The sequence below is a fragment of the Corapipo altera genome, unplaced genomic scaffold (genome assembly GCF_003945725.1).
Source record: "Corapipo altera isolate COAL_440 unplaced genomic scaffold, ASM394572v1 71, whole genome shotgun sequence".
NCBI lineage: Eukaryota > Metazoa > Chordata > Aves > Passeriformes > Pipridae > Corapipo > Corapipo altera.
In genome coordinates this window covers 946028-962542 of record NW_020884916.1, presented here as the reverse complement: position 1 = coordinate 962542, position 16515 = coordinate 946028, and the positions used below count along the sequence as shown (strand labels likewise).

The 16515-nt window shown below is 58.3% G+C and overlaps 2 protein-coding genes across 3 annotated transcripts; one reads left to right on the top strand and one right to left on the bottom strand.

Moving 5' to 3' along the window:
- Positions 1 to 6: 6 nt before the first annotated feature.
- On the top strand, positions 7 to 8253 carry BACE1 (beta-secretase 1). 2 transcript variants are annotated; one of them, XM_027655398.1, is made up of 9 exons: positions 7 to 240; positions 3539 to 3627; positions 3798 to 4014; positions 4211 to 4348; positions 4440 to 4574; positions 4712 to 4813; positions 4945 to 5094; positions 5207 to 5378; positions 5464 to 8253. In XM_027655398.1, exons 1-9 carry the CDS (start codon positions 166 to 168, stop codon positions 5703 to 5705), a joined length of 1320 nt encoding a protein of 439 aa, XP_027511199.1. In that variant the 5' UTR covers positions 7 to 165; the 3' UTR covers positions 5706 to 8253. The 2 variants fall into 2 exon arrangements, with proteins under 2 accessions (XP_027511199.1, XP_027511198.1); XM_027655397.1 differs by having other exon boundaries at positions 5461 to 8253.
- Positions 8254 to 8511: 258 nt separating this feature from the next.
- RNF214 (ring finger protein 214) lies at positions 8512 to 16299 on the bottom strand. The gene is made up of 14 exons (XM_027655399.1): positions 16200 to 16299; positions 15271 to 15330; positions 14780 to 14920; positions 14371 to 14510; positions 13801 to 13869; positions 12886 to 12982; positions 12536 to 12624; positions 11997 to 12099; positions 11506 to 11604; positions 10767 to 11143; positions 10193 to 10328; positions 9855 to 9962; positions 9427 to 9522; positions 8512 to 8767 (listed from the first exon to the last, which is right to left on the bottom strand). Exons 3-14 carry the CDS (start codon positions 14912 to 14914, stop codon positions 8702 to 8704), a joined length of 1515 nt encoding a protein of 504 aa, XP_027511200.1. The 5' UTR covers positions 14915 to 14920; positions 15271 to 15330; positions 16200 to 16299; the 3' UTR covers positions 8512 to 8701.
- Between the last annotated feature and the right edge of the window lie 216 nt (positions 16300 to 16515).

The following is a 16515-nucleotide window of genomic DNA, read 5'->3' as shown; positions in this document are numbered from 1 at the left end:
TGGCCCTGGCTGCTGCTCCTGCTGTGGCTGGGGGCCGTGCGCGCCCTCCCGGCCCCGCCGCGCATCCGGCTGCCGCTGCGGGGCGGAGCGGCCCCGCCGTCGGGGCTCCGGCAGCGCCGGGCGCCGCTGGACGCCGAGCCCGAGCGCGCCGGCAGCTTCGTGGAGATGATCGACAACCTGCGGGGCAAGTCCGGGCAGGGGTACTACGTGGAGATGACGGTGGGCAGCCCCCCGCAGAAGGTGAGGTGGGAGGGGATGGATCCCCCGCATCTCTCGCATCCCCCGCATCTCCCGCATCCCTCTGCGTTCCCCGCGCCCCGGGGGGCTGCGAGTCCCCCTCCGGGGGCGCAGAGCAGAGGCTCTGCGGGTGCCACCATGGCTGCGCGGCTCTCGCTGCACAGCCCGCGCTTCCCGTCTCTCCTCATCGCTCGGGTGATGCTTTTCCTGCTGCCTTTTGGCGAACACTGGCCGCAGGCGCCCGCCGAAGGTCACCCCAGCACTCCCGGGCTGCCCGGGCACTCCGGGGAGAGGCAGCGGGTGCTGCGTGTGCCTCTGCGTGCGGGGCTGCATCCCTCCATCCATCCCTTCCCCCTTCCATCCCTCCCTCCCTTCTTCCATCCATCCCCTCTCCCGAGCCAAAGCTTGCTGCCACTCAGGCAGTCGCCGTGTGTGGGCAGCGAGGGATGTGGCTGCACAGCCCCGCACCCGCCTGGAGCGGGCACAGCCAGGCTCGAAGAAGCCACGGCCAAGCCGTGCTTGGCACGTTCCTCCCGGCGCAGCCCCTGGCGCAGCTGCTGCCCGGGTCCATGTGCTGCTCCCGACCCGGGGAAATTCTCCAGAAATCCTCCAGAGCTTTGTTTTCCCGGGGATCTCGTGCAGGCTGTCGCTGCACAGGAGTCGGGGCAGCATGGGGAGGCAAAGGGTAGGAAAATGGGGTGGTCTGGCTGGAAAGGGAGCTGGTGCATCACCAGCTTCTGCTCCTTCTCCATCTTTCTGTCAGCATCCCTCACGTCCTGGAGCTGCGCTGCCCAGCTCACGTTGTGGCACCGTGTGCCTTCCTGCTGGGGACAGGATGGGTGCTGATGGCCGGGTCACACAGCACGGGGAGAGCAGCTCCTCCCCGCTTTTAGGGGTGAGATCGTGGAGGCTCCTGCTGCCAAATCCCTTTGTGCCCAAACTGATCCCCACTGCTGCCAGCAGCAAGTCTGGCTCAGGGACCCGAGAGGGCCAGCCCAGCACTCGAGGCTCTGCACTCCTCCCAGCATGGGGCCACGTTCCCTTGTGCCTGCCACCGCCACTTTTTGGGTGCTGCCAAAACACCCAGTGCCCACGCAGGCTCTGAAATAAAGGCTGGCTTTTCCCCACGAGCTGGCTGTGCCCTGTGTGTGTGGTGGGGGAGAGCCATGTGAGCGAGACGTGAGCCGTGGACAGGAGAATAATGTCACCACCACGAAAATCGGATCTCTGGGAGCGGCGTCGTGTTGTCCCTGTGTGCCTGGGATTTATTCTCTGCTCTGGCAGGGTGCATTTAGGGGGAAAAAAAGGGAGGAGATTATTTCTGAAATCTAGTTTTAAATGTGATTTCATCATCTCCTGCCTGCCACGTGTCGCAGCTGCCAAATAATTTCCGTGCTAACCACCTGTTCCCAGGCACTCGTGCGTTCCGGAGCCAGTCGCCCTTTTGGGCAGCATCTTCCAGCCTTGGATTGCTTCCAAATGTGTGTGTGGTATGTGTGTGTGTGTGTGCTGGAGCAAAATCCCTGCAGGCGTTGCAACGGAATTAAAAGATTCATATGAAAGAGTTTGGCTGTGCCTTCGCAGGAAATCAGGGGCATATTTGTCCCGAGGGGTGCCTGCATCCTTCCCAAAGGGTCACATACAGCAGGGAGATGGTGATCCATCTCCTCAGCTTTCCTTTCACCTTCCTGGTGCTGACAAGGGAGTTTCTGTATCCTCTTGTGCTTTAATTTTGGTTCTGAGCTGTGCTGCACTGCCAAGTCACCGTCAGCAGCCGATTGCTCACACACTCCATGTGCCCAAGCGTGTTGGTTTCCCTGGCTCCCCAGGACTGGCTGATTCATAAACACAGAGGGAAGAGGGGTGAGACAAGCATCGAGAGCTGGTGTTTTGGGACAGATGGCACAGGCTTAGTCTCCAGGAGCGACACTGAGCACTAGGACACGCGTGGCACAGAGCCAGTGCTGCTGCTGAGGTGCCTGGAGGGGCTGTCACTTCCAGGGACAGGTTTCAGACAGCATCCCTGTCACACATGTCCTGGCCTCCCCGGTTCACGTGCTGTGTCCTGGCCTGAATGGATGGCTGGGCTGAGTCTCAAGGATCCAGGTCCTCTCCACGTGGGTCCTGTGCGTGACCCTGTCAGCAGGATGGAGCCTGCGAGAGCAAAACCCCTTCCTCGCTTCCTTCTCTCCCTGTAGCATCAGCTCAGCAGGTCTTTCTCCAGGGAAACCTGTCTCCTCTGGGTGCCCTGGGGGTTGGAGATGTACTCTGTGGAGCAGGTGGCCCCTGGTGACCCACCCACAGAACTGGGAACAGCCCTGGGAGCGGCGCAGGTGCCGGTTGCCAGGGGAAGGTCGGGCTGTGCAGCAGGTGCTGAGCTGGCACTCACCCAGGGTGGATATCAGAGGGGCAGATGTGCTGCTCTGATCTTTACCCGTGGCCTGAAACGTTCCCCATGGCAGGAAGTTGGCCAGGGGAGGCCGTCCCCCAGTGCAAGGCAGCAGGGCTAGGGCACAGGGCACCCAGGACATGGCAGCCCCTGTCAGGTGGCTGTGGAGAACACTCAGCAGCTGCAGCCCAGCACTCCTGCGATTAGCACAAGCGCATTAACCTCCTTCTCTGCCCTCTGACTCCACAGATTAAGGGCCCAAGCCCTGGCAGTGCTGGCTGGGGTGGTGCTGTGAAGCAACCCCCGGGGCTGGGGTCAGGGCTCACCCCAGGCACTGCTGCCCTGCAGGGCTGGGAGCCCCATTCCCACCCCAGCAATCCCACTCCAGCAAACCCACTCCAGCAATCCTGCCCTGGCAATTCCACTCTGGCAGTCCCACCCCACTGCCTGCAGGGGCCACAGGCAGGGGTCAGCTGGGGGCAGGATCCAGCTGGCCCTCTCCCAGCCCTGCCGGTGGGATGTTTGCCAAACCTGGTAATCCCGCACAGGAGGAATGAATCGGGAGCAGGGCTCGGCATATGGGTGGTGATTAGCGGGCACAGCGATCCTTCCCACCAGCTCTGCCAGCAAATCAGCTTTCCTGGCAAGGGGAGCCTATGCACCCTGTCTTACTGCTGCTCTTCAGACCCATGATACCTGCCAGGTGCTTCCCAAATCCCGTGGACTGGGGGGCTGAGGCCAGACTGTGCTGAGTGAGGAACTCATGCTCTCTTCGCATGGTGCCGGACAGTGTTTGCTTGTCCAACACCCTGATGTCGCTGCCTCCTGCTCTGCCACCTTCTTCTCTCCTCTCTGGGCACAGCAAAAGAGGGTCCCACTGCACTCATGCACCTCCCTGTCTCTCTTCCCCAGCTGAACATCCTGGTGGACACAGGGAGCAGTAACTTTGCTGTGGGAGCTGCGCCGCACCCCTTCCTCCGGAGATACTACCAGCGGCAGCTGTGAGTATGTGGGGGGACACAGAGCAGAGCCACTGTCCCAGCCCCACAGTGGCACACTGCCCCTTCTTGCTGGGGTCTGGCCAGACCCTGCCAAATACCAACTGGTCTCTGGAATAGCAGGATCCACACGGCCCCTTCCAGTCTTACTCGTCCCTTTGATGCCTTTGCAGGTCCAGCACCTACCGTGACCTGCGGAAAGGGGTGTATGTGCCCTACACCCAGGGCAAGTGGGAAGGGGAACTGGGCACTGACCTGGTCACCATCCCCCATGGCCCCAACGTCACCGTCAGAGCCAACATCGCTGCCATCACGGAGTCAGACAAATTCTTCATCAATGGCTCCAACTGGGAAGGGATCCTGGGGCTGGCGTACGCCGAGATTGCCCGGGTGAGTCCTGGCTGGCAGCAGCCTGGCCCTGCCAGCACATGTGAGCACGAGCAGGCTTCAGCTGCCTCTTCCCTCAGCTCTGTCCCCTGGGGCACAGCAGTCCCAGCGAGGGGAGCTCCCCTGGGCACGGAGAGCCCCTGGAGAAGGGACAGCGCTGACACATCCCTGGCCTGTCTCTGCTTTCTCCTCCCACCAGCCTGACGACAGCCTGGAGCCCTTCTTTGACTCCCTGGTGAAGCAGACACGGGTGCCCAACATCTTCTCCCTGCAGCTGTGTGGGACGGGCTTCTCGCCCAACGAGACGGAGGCCGTGGCCTCGGTGGGAGGCAGCATGGTGAGGGCTCTGCAGGCAGGGGGAGGTTGCCAGGGGCTCCCACGGGGCTCTGGTGGCACGTGGTGGCAGCGCCTCTGTGTCTCCGCTGCAGATCATCGGTGGCATCGACCGCTCGCTGTACGTGGGGGACATCTGGTACACCCCCATCCGCAAGGAGTGGTACTACGAGGTCATCATTGTCAAGCTGGAGGTCAACGGTCAGGACCTGAACATGGACTGCAAAGAGGTGAGGGGGCCCCAGGGCACCTGCCCCCCGGGCTCAGCTGGGCCACGGCGCTGGAGGGACCTGCTACTGGTGGGGGGGGGTTGGGAGGGGAGCAGGGCTCTGGTCCTGCACCTGGGTCACCCCTCTTCTGCCCCCAGTACAACTACGACAAGAGCATCGTGGACAGCGGGACCACCAACCTCAGGCTGCCAAAGAAGGTGTTTGAGGCTGCAGTGAAATCCATCAAAACTGCGTCTTCGGTCAGTGAAACCCATCTCTTCCCCACAGGCACATCGCCAGGCCTGTGGGCAGCACAGCTGCCCCTTACCAGCCTGGCATCTCTGCTGCCTACCCAGCTTGGCTCCGCTCACCTCCTCTTTCCCTCTGGCAGACGGAGAAGTTCCCAGATGGCTTCTGGCTGGGGGAGCAGCTGGTTTGCTGGCAGGTCGGCACCACCCCCTGGCACATCTTCCCAGTCCTGTCCCTCTACCTGATGGGGGAGGCCACCAACCAGTCCTTCCGGATCACCATCCTGCCCCAGGTGAACGTTGGCCCAGCCAGAGTGGGCTGGAGCAGCAGGACCAGCAGGACCACGCTGGGTGGGCACAGCTGCCTCCCTGCCCCCTTTCCTGACAGCACCTCTCTCCCTGCAGCAATATCTGCGCCCGGTGGAGGACGTGGCCACCTCTCAGGATGACTGCTACAAGTTTGCCATCTCCCAGTCCTCCACTGGCACCGTCATGGGCGCCGTGATCATGGAGGGCTTCTACGTGGTCTTCGACCGTGCCCGCAAGCGCATTGGCTTCGCTGTCAGCGCCTGCCACGGTGAGCACTGGGCCTGGAGGGAGGGAGAGAAGGGCAGAGGGGCCGTGGGAGTGCAGTAGCCAGAGCCCTGCCTTCCCCCCAGCAGTGCACGACGAGTTCCGGACAGCGGCGGTGGACGGGCCCCACCTGCACTCCAACATGGAGGACTGCGGCTACAACATCCCGCAGACGGACGAGTCCACCCTGATGACCATCGCCTACGTCATGGCGGCCATCTGCGCCCTCTTCATGCTGCCCCTCTGCCTCATGGTGTTCCAGTGGCGCTGCTTCCGCTGCCTGCGCCGCGACCACGACGACTTTGCCGACGACATCTCCCTGCTGAAGTGACGGCGGAGCGCGGGGCCGCAGGTGAGGCGGCGGGGCAGGGGCCTGGCTCCGGGGGCAGGACAGCAGCATGGAGAGCTCAGACCCTCTGCCCAGGACTCGAGGACTCGGTGTGCGTCAGGGCCAGCAGCCGGGAGCGGCTGTGGGAGCCTCAGGTCTGGGCTCTGTTCGTCTGGGACCCACAGCAGGAGCGTGGCAGAGGGGGAGAGTGCAGCAACCCTGTCCTGGGGGCTGGGGACAGGCTGTCCCAAGCTCTCCTGCCTGTCCCTGCCTGGCTTGACCGAGTGACACTGATGAGCCATCCCCTGCTTGTCCCCTTCCATCCCTGTGCATCCCTTCTCTGCTCACCCCACTGGGAAGCCGCTGGCCCAGGCTCTCTGTGCAGGGAGCTGCACGCACGTGCCCTGTGGCTGTGCCTTCCCCGTGGCTCCCTGCACTGAGCCGGACTCTGGGGATCATCCCAGAGCCTCCCAAAGGGCCAGCCTGGGGCTGCCCGGACATGTCCTTCCCTCCCACCCTCCTGCTCCCCCATACATGGCTCACCCCCGTACACTGCTCACTCTGGCATTTCCCTGCCCTCTAAAACTGCCCCCCGCTGCTGCCAGCCCCAGGACTCCCTGTGCCCACCCTGCCCTCCCAACACAGGCAGGAGCAGCCACTCATCCTCTCCCGGGACTGACAGGAGCAGGCACCCACCCTCTCCCCACTCCCCGTGGGATGGGCAACTCCCTGCCCTCCCTTCCAGCATCAGCAGCGGCTGCCACGGAGGAGCCAGTGCCAGAAGAGACCCAAGTTCCCAGCCCTGGCACTGGCTGCTCCCCAGCCCACCCACCCCTTCAAAAGCCATAGGGGAGCCTGGGACCCCCCTGCAGCCCCCCGGCCTCACCTCCAGCACGTCCCACGTCGGGGCACGGCGGCTCCTCTCCGCTCACTCCACGTGTCCAGGCCTCGGCTGTGGGACACCCTGGCAGCCTGGGGACAGGCAGCAGCTGTGGGGACTGCAGCATTTATTATTTTTTAAACTCATGGTTGTATTTATTTCATTTTTTTTTTTACGAAGCGAGTCACTGGTAGTGCAGTCGGAGCGTGTACATAGCAGGTCCCACCTGCACGGGTGTGCAGACAACAGCCGCCTCTCACCTGTACAATATACCCATGTATCTCTATTTTTAATTCTAGCCCTGAAAGCCACTGTTCCAAACCCAACATTAGGGGTCGGTCCTGTTTTGTTTTCGGGTTTTTTTAAATCTTTTTAGCCCTCTGCTCAGTCCTTGGGCCATGACCACCACCCACGGCACCACAGTGATGTGCTCGGTGGGAGCACGTGATGGTGAGGGGGTCTGAGCTGGTTTGAGGAGGAGGTGCAGGAGGAAGGCAGGGCTGGAGCACACAGAGCAGTGGCTCACAAGCCGAAAGGACACTGAGCACTTTTGTCCTTGTGGTGTTCCTGCAGAACAGGGAGGATTTTCCAGTGTGTGAGGACAACCCTCCCCTCCTCCCCGTGCTGCAGGATCACTGTCCCTTCCCCAGGGCAGACACCTGTGACCTTGCAGCAGTGGTAGTGCTGTATTCCCTTGCTTCTCTGCCTCCAGCCTGGATAGGAAAGTGCTTAAACTCCGAGATTCCACAATTAAAAGGCATTGCAAAGAGGGCCTACCTGCAGTGCCAGGGCCGAGCTGGCAGCTGCCCCATGGAGCCACGTGCAGAAGCGGAGTGACCAGGTCAGGCAGGGACAGGCTGAGGGACCGCAGCAATCACTGAGTGTAAAGCTTGTTAACTAAATCCTGCAGATAAACATTTCTTTGGAAAAGCAGCGAGGGAGCCAGGAAACACATGCAGTGTAGGAGGAAGCCAGCCCTCGCACGGGCACCGCCACAACAGCCCCCACACTGTCCCACCTCACTCCCAGTGCACTCACACAGCACCCGCCCCCCACCCCATCCCTGCTCCAAAACTGCATCCAGCCACTCCACGCAAGAGGGCAACGTTCTCTCCCCCACCCTCGTGCCTGCCCAGGACCCCCAGGACCCCAGAGACTCTGTTGTGGACCACTGCCTTAAAACACGCTGCCAGCGTGTGCGTGCGCGGAGAAGGATCTGCGGCCGAGCTCAGGTGCTGCACCAGGGGGACTTCCCTGCCCACCCCGAGGCAGAGTGGCCTCCAGCAGTGCCGAATTCCTGCTGCAGACTGCAAAGTAGGGGGGAAAAAAATTTTTAAGAGAGTCAGTGCAAGATTTTCAGTGGTGCTGAGCACCTCGTAATCCCACCGAAATCCATGGAGAAAGGGTTGGTGCCTCAGCCCGTGCTTTAGGAGAAAGTAGAGGAGAGGGGAAACCAGGAATTGTGACAGGTTGGTTTATCCTGAGCTGCAGCGCAGCCACATCCGTCTGCTCCATCCCCAGGGCCCAGTGACAGCAGGGGATGGGACGGGACAGGACCAGGGGCTGTCGCTGGAGGCTCCAGTACTCTGTAACCCAGTGTCTATGTAAGAACAATGAATGTTAACACGGTAAATTATTATGACATTAAAAAAGACCACAAAAAAAAAAAAATCCTCTTTATCTACAACCTGTTCATTGCCAAGAGGGGGGAAAAAAACAGGTGATGTCTGGCAGGGGACCAGCCCACTGGGGAATGGGGTGGTGAGGCATCCAGTCATGGGTGATGACCCTGGAAAAGGAGCTGCTGGGATCCACGTGGAAAAAGGTAGCTGCAGGAGCCATGAGTGTCCCACCAAGCAGGTGCCACTAACTCTCATTTGGAAGAAGCCAGTGAGGCTGCAGACTTAAGAAATGAGGAGCAGCAGCAAATCACTGCATAATATACACACTTTATTTATGAATTTGTATGTATACAGACTTTCTATACACACATTACCTATATAATAAAAATGTACATGTGTATACATGATCGTATAAATATAGAACTGTAGAAATCTTAGAACTGATCCTGTCTATTCACAGCAACTCCTCCCGTGGGCCCACGTTGTTCCAGCAGCTGTCATTTGAGGCTTGGGCAAAAGGGGCAAGTGTCATTCGTGTTGGTTTGCGCCCAGAATTTGATGCACTGGAAGAGAAGAGAGTTAGTCAAGAGCTACTGGCACGACCCAGAGGTGTCATTGTCCCCAGCAGTGCAGCCAGGGCACTCGTTTTCAGGGATAGGTTCCTTTGCTCCTGGCAGCCTCCATCAGTAGGTTACCATGAGGAGGGAGCCCTTGTCGCCCTTCCAGGACCATCAGGCCCTCCTCAATACATGAGTTTCCATTTTCTTGAGGGGCCACTGCTGGAGGCCCCAGAGGTGTTGGGATGAGGGGTTTGCCCACACAGGTGACTCACTGCCAGACCCACGGGATAGAAAAGTCTCCTCCTCTTCCCAAGAGCTCCTGTTCGCCCCCTCAGCCCAGACACCTGGGCAGCAGTTGCAGCTCTCTCCCCTCACCCTGTGTTCTAGATCCTTCCAGGCTGTCCTGCTCCAGGGTCTAACCCTCACAGCAATGAGAAAGGCTTGGGGACAGGAACAAGGGCAGCCTGTTCTTAAAGCCACCACCCAATGGCCACACTTAAGTGGCCCAGCCACAAGTACGGAAAGGATGGGATGACAGGATGCAAGGAATTGTTTATTGATCGTCCCCTTTTGGCAAGGTGCCAGTACCACAGGGACTCAGGAAGGGAATCAGCACTTGGAAGGATCAGGAGGAAGCCCTGAGCAGCAGGGAACACACTCACCTCCTTGTGCAGCACGTGTGAGCAGGCCATGGGGTGAAGGTCACCGGGCTGCACGAGCTTCTGGCACATCAGACACAGCTTACAGGCAGCTGGGGTCTGGGACAGGCAGTGAGGGAACAGAAAGGAGCAGGGCAGTCAGACACCCAGCTCTGATCACATATTCAGCTGCAGCCTGAAGCCACAGGCTGCCCAGTCCCCCCCTCTGCCACCGCACACCACGAGAACCGCTGACACATCTCGTCACCATTCCCCTCTTCCCCAACATGAAGCACAATAGATCCATGCCTCTAATCCCTTCTTCACCCCACCAGCCTGAGTAGCTGTGTGAGGAGAGAGCTCCCAGCTCCATGGGCTCATCCCTTCAGCCACCTCCCAGCCAGGCTCCCTCCCTCCCTCTCCTTTCCACCAGGGAATCCAAACAGCCTTACGTGTGACGCTGTTCCAGGGTAAGCGACCTGGGCCGGGGGCAGGAACACGGGGGTGCTGATCTGAGGCAGCGGAGCAGAGAACATGGGGGCCCTGATCCGGCCGAGGGGCTGCAGCAGGACAAAGGAGGCACGTCACAACAGCTCAGGAGGAAAGGACAGACGAGTCACCCCGAGCCACCCCGGGGAAAACTGCTCCCTGGTTACGCCACCGTCAGCGGAAAGGGGAGCCCAGGGGACAGCCCTGACGCACAGCCCGAGCTCTGCAGGGATCCAGGGAGCAGGCACAGCTCTCCCTGCTCCCCAGGGCCCCCCTTCCAGCAGCCCCCACGCTGTCCCACCTGTGCCCCGGCCGCTGCCTGCTCCTGCTGCTCTGCCAGCTTGGCCGCTACCAGCTGGTTCAGCTGCTCCATGGTCAGCCCAGCCATGGTCTTCCGAGCTGTCTTGATCTGCTGCAGGATGTTGGTGAGCTGGGCCCTGTGTGGAGAGCAGCCTGCTAAGAGCTCCCAATCCCCACAGACAGGGACCCTCGGCGAGGAGCCACCCCTGCCCCAGGGGAAGCCGTGTCACTGCAGAGGAGGGTGTGCTCTAAATGTCTACCTTCCCAAGTGAGGTGAATCACATGCTGAGGAGCTTCTCTCCCCAAAATGCTGGGAAAAGAGCAGGGAACACCCAGGGACAGGAGGGGGGCTCCTGGCTGTGCCCAGGCATCCCTGATGTTCTTCAGAGCTCCAAGAGATTCTCATTCCCAGCACTGTGGCAAATCTGATGGAGACCACCAGCCTTTGCTCCACACCTTCAGCCTTCCTTCACTTCACTCAGATCCCACCCATGCCAGGAGGAGCCCTCCTTCCCCCGATCCCATCTCGCACACACAAGCCCTTGCTCTCCAGAAGAACAAGGCCAGACATTTACTTGTTGCACTGTGGAAACCGAGTCAACAACTTCTCCAGCAGCTTCTCCAGCTTGTCAGCCGGCTGGGGCCTGTGGAACTCGGGAGTGACGTTCACCCCGCCCAGGCCGGGCGGAGGAGGGATGGAGGCGGCGGGAGGCATGTGAGGGCTGTGCGTGCCGATGAGCGATGCCACCACGGGGCTGTTCCTCCCCTGGGAGGCAGGCAGTGGTGGGGAGGGCTGGTTGGGCCTGGAGATGGCAGGGTTCAGGAGAGGGAAGGAGAGTGCCCGAGGATCGGCGCTCGGCATGACCATGGGAACGGGGACGGGCCCGATGGGAAAGGGGAGCCGGGGAGCAAGGGATGGGTTGGGCTGGAATGCCGTCAGCATGAAATCTGTCTGAGAAAGAAAAACAGGGGAAGAAGGAAAGGCTGGTTAGAGTAAGCCCACCTGGAAGCAGAGTCGAGTGCCCTCCTCCCCAGCCAGACAGATGGGACAAACTGCAGTCACTGGCAGCTGGCAAGGGAAGGAGACACTTCCCCTCCTCTGCAGGGACAGTAGGTAAAGCCCAGAGGGGCAGGGACTGGGCACAGGGCTCCAGAACACACCATCCCACACACACAGCACAGCAGGGCTGGGGCCAGGCCAGCGGGCAGGCTGTGCTAGGGGCCTGGCCAGCCCTGCCGTGGGGCTGGAGAGACACTCACTTCTGGAGAGACACTCACTTCTGGAGAGACACTCACTTCTGGAGAGACACTCACTTCTGAGGGCGGAGGCGGCAGCGTCGGCGTCGGGATCTGTGGGAGGCTGCTCAGCTTTGTGCCATTCCTCACCATCTGGATGTGGTCGTTGAATTGATCCTACCAGAGAGGGAAGAAAACGGACACATTCATCAAACCTGAGGAAGTCTGGGGCATTCTCAGCCCCAGGGCAGCTGCAAGTCCTAAAGTGGCACTGCTGGGTTCCACAGGAGTCAGGAGAATGAAAAAGGACACAGAGGGAGAAACTAACTGCCTCTGCCAATAACCCATCACAGATAATGTCCACAGGGTTGATCCACATGCATGAGCCTGAGGAGGCAGAAGATCTCTGAGGCTGCTTCCAAAGGCTGACTGACTGTGCCATGCTTTTGGGCACACAGCTTTTTGGGGGCTCAGTCCTCTCCCAGAGAGGGTTGAAGCTAGGCATGGAAAGCAGTGTGGATATGAAGAACTGCTCACTGCTAAGCTGGGAGAGTTCAGCAGGGACTTACTCGGACACTTTCCTTGGTCATTCGTATCCTGTTCAGCCTCATCTCCCACTCCTGCTTTGGCCTCATCGTCTCCAGCGTGGGTGGTGCAGACCTGCAAGCACAACTAAACTTTCCCACTTGCAACTGTGCTCTCACTGACAGCAAAGTGGGAGCAAGTAACCCCCCCACAACCTCCTCCCTTCCCCTCATCCAGCTGGGCAGGAAGGGCTCACCCCCGAGGTGAGGAACCCCCATGAAGGGAGAGCCTGTGGTGCTACCAGAGAGTGACTGGGGGACACACAAGGATACCACAGTCAACAGCACTCCCTGACTGTGCTCAGCAGATGTTACTCAGTAGTGTTACTCAACAGTAACAGGGGATAAGCACAGCCCCACATACCCTCATGTGACATAACTGAATCACACTGTTTTAATAAGAAACTCTAAGGAAAACCTGAACTATTCCAGTCCAACCTCCAGCATAAGCAGAGGGAGAGGAGATGGGATGTAGGGACACCTGAGTTACCCTCCCTGCCACTCCTGACACTGCACAGACTTACTTGAGGTAGGTGAGGTGTAGCTCTGCTTCTTTCTCTGCTTCTTCTAGTTTCAACACCAGCAGCTCCTTCCGGCTCTCCAGGGACAAGATCTAATGGAGAGAGGCCCCACATGAAGAGCAGTTTCTGTACTGACTCATTTCTTGCTGCCAGACCATAATCTCTCCACAGGAGTCATGCTCAGTGCACCAGGCACTGCTCCCCACTGATGTTTACTGCACTGGGACTTGTTTATTCCTCCTCTTGTCTCACAAAGTGGGACTTGGCCTCGCCCTCAACTGCTCCCGATTTCACAGAACCATCCACTAACCATCTGGAATCTCAAACCAATCACTTTGCAGGGAAGGAGTTACCTCTGCTTTCCAGGCCCGTTCTGTCTCCTCAAGAATGTTCCTGTTGATTTCATTGTGCTGGTTCTTCAGCTTGTCCAGCTCCATCTCCCACAGCTGCCTGCACACAAAAGAGAAGGAGTCTCCTTAGGCTCAGGCACCGGAATGGCACAGAGCAGGAGTGCTGACAGATTCCCACAAAGGGATTGATCCCAGGAGCTCTGCATGGGGTGGAACTGTGGAAGATAGCAGCTTCCAGACCATGACACCAGGCACCATGCACCCTGGGCTGCAGAGGTTACTGTGCCAGGAGTGAGCTGTTCCAGAGCACACAGGCAACCAGTGTGCAAACACACTGGGCAAAACGAGAAGAGGGGAATTCCCCTCGGCACAATTCAGTCCAATTCCAGAGCAGGGTGCACAGGTCTGACCCAGGAACCAACCTAAGCAGCACATGGAACTATCCTGTTCTGATCCTGGAGAAGTTCAAAGCTGGGCATTTCCACCTGTGCTGTGGTAGCACCTAGATCTGGAGCTTCTCTGCCCAGCTTTAAATGCCCCAGCACGCCAGAGTTTAGTGTAGCTGGGCATCTGTGGGGAACAGACAGGGAAATCAGTCTGCCCTAGTTCTGGGAAGTTGAAATTCAGAGGTAGCAGTTACAAGCTGAGTCAATCCACCAAGCACAAACTTTAATCTTATGGGATCTTTATGTCACAAGTATCCAGGAGCCTGCTTGTGACCGGGATCAAAGAGGATTTAATCCAGAGACCCGATGCTGGAAGAGGAAATAAAACCCTTAGAGTACGTAACTGGCCAGCACTGCTGGATCGTTCTCTCTGCTCTATCCCACCAGGAGCATCAGATTCACTCCACAGCAAAATGACAGGAAGGAGAAGTGCACTGAGCAGCATTAATCAGGTAATGGATTAGAGCCTTACTTCTCATCGGACTGCTCCGCGATCAGAGAAGCAATCTTGTTTTCCTTCTCCTCCTGCTCCTTCAGCAACCTGCACAGGAGGAACAGGACAGCACAGCTGGAGTCAGGACAGTGCAGGGCCCATGCTCAAACCCCTCCTGGCACATCCCTGCACACCACGGGCTGGGACAGCTCTGCTCAGCGTCTGGGAAAACAGCCCCCAACACCCTCCGGAGCACAAATCCTGCAGTGCCATGACACTGCACAAAGGCTGGGGCACAGAACCAGGCTCAGCCAGGGAGCTGTGCCCCTCCAGCAGCATGTGCCCTGCAATGTCCACTCAGGGGAGAAAGGGGATGAGGACTTGGAGTCATCACTGAAGGAGCTTTACCCAAACTTGGCACTGAGCCCTCAGAATAAAAGAAATCAACCTCTACAACGTGACAGAATAAAAGTGCAAATTCACATACAGGGCTACCCTAAATACTCCTTGCTTCCAAAGAGTTTAAAGTTCTTTGCTCCATCAGGTAAACATCAGGGTTAAGCAAGACCTTCTCCCCCCAGAAATAAACACTTTTCTCCATACAAATACCTTCTTCCCTTCTCACAGAGTTTCTCAATTTCAGCTTTCAGATCCTGCTCTTTCTGCAGGAATTCTTTCTTTTCTTTCTCCATCTTCTTCTTTGTCTCTTCTCGCTTGATCGTAACATCCTGAATTGCTTTCAGGATCTCCTGGAGTGAAAAAAAGCATCATGCAAATATGGAGCAAAACTCCCCAAGGAATGGCTTTGATTTGAAGTCCATTACTATTTTAAATTAATTGATCAGTGAGATTACACAGTCAACTCTTTCTTTTTTGCAGATCCAGTCAAGATATATATGTGTTATTATGAGGAAACTCAGGAGACAGACACTCTGGACCACAAGTTCTCTGCCTCTTCATAAGGATTTTAAAATTAACTAAAGGGCAGATTAAACAAAAACAGGACTTCACCAGATACCTGGTGGTTCTTCATCTCCTCTTCCCTCCGCTGCTGGAGCTGCTTAAGCTGGACCTGCAGCTGATTCTCCACCTGCCTCTGCTTGTCCAACACCTCCTGGTAGCGCTCCTTCAGCAACGCCCGCTCAGACATCATCTTGTCCTGCAGTGGAGAGTGAAATTTAGGGAGAACCTTCCCCTTCCCTCAAGCTAAAGAGACGCAGGAAAGCTCAGCACTGTGTAAAAGCCCTGAAAAGAACCACAGCTCAGGCTCTCTAGACTGGAAAAGACAAAGGGATACACTGCTCGAAGCTGCAGCTGGTGCTGCATTTCCTCCTGTAACAAGGACAGCCTAAGGACTCCAAGGATGGTATTTTGATGATCTTGGAAGTCTTTCCCAACCTTAATGATTTTATTTTGACAAGCAAAAAGTGGGAAGAGTAGCTTCAGCTCCTTTGCCCAGGAGCAGCAGCCTGGGAGCCTGAGTGGCTGAGCCTGGACCTTGGTACCCACCAAGTTCTTCTCGATATCCTGATCCGTGTTCACATCTGCATCGGCCGCCTTGAAGTCAGTCTGTGAAGGGAGATGGTTACAGTCAGACCCTCACCCCTGAGAAACCTCCAAGGCTGGCCAGATAATCAACCAGCCCTGGAGAAACACCAGTGGCGGGGGAATGACCTGCCCTGGGTTCTGACCGGCCACTTAAACAACCCTTATTTCATTCTGTTCATAGGATCAGAGAACAGCTGGGGTTGGAAGGGACCTCCGCAGGTCATCTGGTCCGACTCCTCTGCCAAGGAGTACATGAAATAGGAACACATCCAGGTGGGTTTGGAATGTCTCCACACCCTCCCTGGGCAGCTGTTCCAGTGCTCTGCCACCCTTCATGGAAAGAAATTCTTCCTCAAGCTGAGATGAAACTTTTTCAGTTTCAGTGGTTTAGTTTATGGCCATTGCTCCCTGCCCTCTTGCTGGGCACCACCAAAAGAGTCTGGCACCATCCTCTTGGCACCCACCTTTGAGATATTTATATGCATTAATGAGAATCCCTCTCAGTCTTCTCTTCTCTGGACTACCAAGGCCCAGCTCCCACAGTCTCTCGCCAACAGAGAGATGCTCCAGACCCCTAATTATCTTTGTGGTCCCTGCTGGACCCTCTCCAGTAGCTCCTTGTCTTTCTTGCACTGGGGAGCTCAGAAATGGACACAGCACTCCAGGTGCAACCTCAATGGGGCCAAATTTTAATTTAAATATTAATTAAAGGCTGTTCAAACCACAGGGCCACAGCCACAGCAGCAGCTGTAAGGATGCAGGTATGGATGCGTTTTACTCTCCAGCCTCGACTTACCCAGTTCTTTGCCCTCCAGGCTCCCGAAACGGCCTTTCGGGGACCTCTCCCCGCACACCACAAACCCGAACAGCCCCGGGGGACCCGCACCCACCTGCACCGCGATGTTCTGCGACGGCCGCGCCGGGGCCGCCTCCTCCTCGTCGGGCTCCTCGGCCGCCGCTCCGCTCTGCCCCGCGGCCTCCGCGCCGCCGGCCCCGGGCTCCCCATCGCCGCCGGAGGGGCCGGCAGGGGCGGCCGCGGGGTCCGGCTCCGCGCCGGGGCCGGGCTCGCCGGGGCTCTCCGGGGCGGAGAGCGGGGTCCCGCTGCGCGGAACGAGCACATCGGTCACCGCCTGCAGCCGCGCTCCATCCCCGCTCCATCCCCGCTCCATCCCCGCTCCCGGCCCCCCCCGTTACCTGCCGGGCGGC